At 37.1% G+C, this 3109-nt stretch overlaps 1 protein-coding gene across 1 annotated transcript; it reads right to left on the bottom strand.

The window, feature by feature from the left end:
- Positions 1-1034: 1034 nt before the first annotated feature.
- On the bottom strand, positions 1035-1973 carry LOC129641606 (olfactory receptor 6C2-like). Its single transcript, XM_055566276.1, has one exon. It carries the CDS (start codon positions 1971-1973, stop codon positions 1035-1037), a length of 939 nt encoding a protein of 312 aa, XP_055422251.1.
- Between the last annotated feature and the right edge of the window lie 1136 nt (positions 1974-3109).

Raw genomic sequence — 3109 nt, 5'->3', positions numbered from 1 at the left:
GGGAGGGGGGCTCAGGATGGGGAACACGTGTATACCTGTGGCAGATTCATGTTGATATATGGCAGAATCAATAAAATATTTTAAAGTAATTAACCTGCAATTAAAATAAATAAATTTATATTAAAAAAAGAATATCCTTCCCAAATCATGGACTGTCTGATGTTTTGATCAACCCTCCTAATTTCTAACTTTCTCCTTAAATCAAGGGATAGTAAAAGTTTGGATACTGGAGAACTTAATTAACTAAGATTTACTTATCTTATTCCTAAATTCATGGCTTGTTCTTCTTGTGTCTATGTCTAAGCACCATTGATGGTAATGTCAGTAGAGGTCTTCAGCATTTGGAATTCTTTTTCTTTCTCTTCTGTAATCATATATTTCAGGATGTAGTACAGCCAAATAATTTTCAGAAAGTCCAGCAGAAATATTTTTGTATATAAATTGATTTAAAAGTAAGAATATAATTATCTTCACTGATTTTGAATTTGCTCTATTAATACCATCTACTCATTCCTGAAAAATAAACATTTTAAAATGAGAAAGAGAGCTTTACTATTTTAAAGATCATTTTTAAAGCTTTGGTAAAGAATCTTTAATGACTAATGACTCTTGTACAATTGAACACTAGATACTGGAAGTATCTTCCCAATGAGTCTTAGATACTGAAGTCTTCCCAATGAGTGAGAAATGCTCTCTGGGCATTTATATTCTGTGTCATGAGATGGTTATATGATCAGAAATATTATTTTATTTGTTTAAATTTCTTTTTTATGATGGGTTATTTTGGAGAATCTTGTCTCTGGAACATGCATTAATTGAAGAAACCATACTGAATGAAATAAACTTGAAGGAAAGAAGAAAAAGCTTTATTTTGGCTTTTGTATTATAAGAGAAAAATCTTCCTGGGGTTGGATTAGCTTGATGAATCTGCAGAATATAAAGAAACCATTTATTTGGCAAATTCACAATTGTTACTTCTGAGTTATTAAGATTTTAATTTAATTTACCTTGGTCTCAAAAACACTAATAGTCTCTTACTTCTTTGTGAGAAATACAACTTGTTTTATTGTGTCCTTAAAGGCCTCTTTCACTTGTTTGTTTCGAAGTGTGTAGATGAATGGATTAAGCAAAGGGGCAACCGAAGTTGTGAGCACAGACACCACTTTGTTGATGGCCACTCCTTCCTTTGCTGAAGGCTTGATGTAGATGAAGATGCAGCTGCCATAGGTGATGGAAACCACAATAATATGGGATGAACAGGTGGAAAAAGCCTTTTGCCTTTGTTGGGCAGAAGGGAATCTTAGAATGGTTTTGATGATGTATGTATAGGAGAGGACCACACACAGTAAGGTAAAAATGAGTGTCAGCACAGCAAAACTCAAAGCAATTCTCTCTATTAAGACTGTGTCTGAGCAAGTTATCTGTAAAATAGGAGATGTATCACAGACAAAATGATCAATCACATTCGAGTCACAGAATTCCAGCTGGAGGCCCATGCCAAGAGGTGGGAGGATGATCAACAGGCCAGCCAACCAACAGCAGAGAACGAGGGCAGTGCAGACTCTGTTGTTCATGATAGTGGTGTAGTGCAGGGGTTTACAAATGGCCATGTAGCGGTCATAAGACATGGCTGCAAGGAGAAAAAATTCAGTTGCTGCCAAGAGGACAACAAAAAATAATTGGGTGGCACAAGCATTGTAGGTAACAATATTATCTCCAGTTGCCATAGAATACAGGAATCTGGGAATACAGACCGTGGTGAATGAGACTTCTAAGAAAGAGAAATTTCGGAGGAAATAATACATGGGCGTTTTGAGATGGGAATCCAAAAGTGTGAGGGTGATAATGATGAGGTTCCCAGCCACACTCAACATGTAGGTGAGAAACAAAAATACAAAAAGCAGAACTTGTAGTTTTGGGTCATCTGTCAGTCCCAGGAAGATGAATGTTGTTATTGCTGTATGATTTCTCATCACTGCCTCCTGCCAAGAGTGAATTCACCTGAAGAAACAAATGTCGTAAGAACCTAGTATTAGAATATGAATGAAATATCCCAGCAAGCCAGTTCACATGCACTTTTTTTCTTTTACTTAATAATCAGTTTGTTAACAGTGACTTTGACATCCTACTGAGACCTTTATAAGAAACACCTATTGTGTATGTAAAGTTTAAAAATAAAATAAAATTAAAAAAAAAAAAAAAGAAATACCTATTGTGAATCTTACACCTCTAATTCTCCAAATAGGAAGTATATTTAGGACGTAGCTCAGATGGTAAAATGTCTGCCTACAATTCGGAGACCCGGGTTTGATCCCAGGGTCAGGAAGATCCCCTGGAGAAGGAAATGGCAACCCACTCCAGTATGCATGCCTGGAAAATTCCATGGGCCGAGGAGCCTAGTGGGCTACAGTCTTTGGGATGGCAAAGAGTTAGACACAACTGAGCGACTTCGCTTTTCTTTCTTTCTTTCTGGTGGTCCAGTGGTTAAGACTCTGTGCATGCAGGGGTCTTGGGTTTGATCCCTGGTTAGGGATGCCAGCATCCCACATGCCACAATGAAGAGCCCACATGCTGCAACTAAGACCAGGGCAGCCAGATAAATTAATAAACAAACAAATAAACATTAGAAAAAGGAAGTATATTTTAAAATATATCAAGTTAAAAAGCCATAAATCTGATATGCAGCTTCTTAACAATATTGCCTTGTGGCCTAGATTTTATTTGCCCTCATCTTGGAGGACCCAGATGTCACTTTTGAAGTTTTTTTGCCCATCCTCTTCTTTCTTTGCTTCTCCACCCTACACCAAAATGCTCCATTTTCAAAACCAAGAAAAATCTATTAGTACTTTTTTGATGTGTGTTTTAAATCAAAACATGTCTTTAGGGCAATTTTGTGTTCACAGCAAATTTAAGGGGAAGGTACAGAGATGTCCCATATACCTCTTGCCTCCACATATGCACAGCTTCCCCTGCTCCATTATCAACAACCCCCACCGGAGCTGTACATTTGTTATAACTGATGAACTTGACACGTCACAATCACTCAGAGTCTGTTAGTTTACTTTATGGTTCATTCTTGGTGTTCAATGTCCATGGGCTTGGACAAATA

This window comes from Bubalus kerabau, chromosome 1 (assembly GCF_029407905.1).
Source record: "Bubalus kerabau isolate K-KA32 ecotype Philippines breed swamp buffalo chromosome 1, PCC_UOA_SB_1v2, whole genome shotgun sequence".
NCBI lineage: Eukaryota > Metazoa > Chordata > Mammalia > Artiodactyla > Bovidae > Bubalus > Bubalus kerabau.
Note: the sequence above shows the minus strand (reverse complement) of the source record. Positions and strands in the feature narration are given on the sequence as shown.

What these genes read in the sequence shown, in the direction of transcription:
- LOC129641606 (XM_055566276.1), bottom strand. Translation starts at nt 1,973, where the DNA reads ATGAGAAATCATACAGCAATAACAACATTCATCTTCCTGGGACTGACA.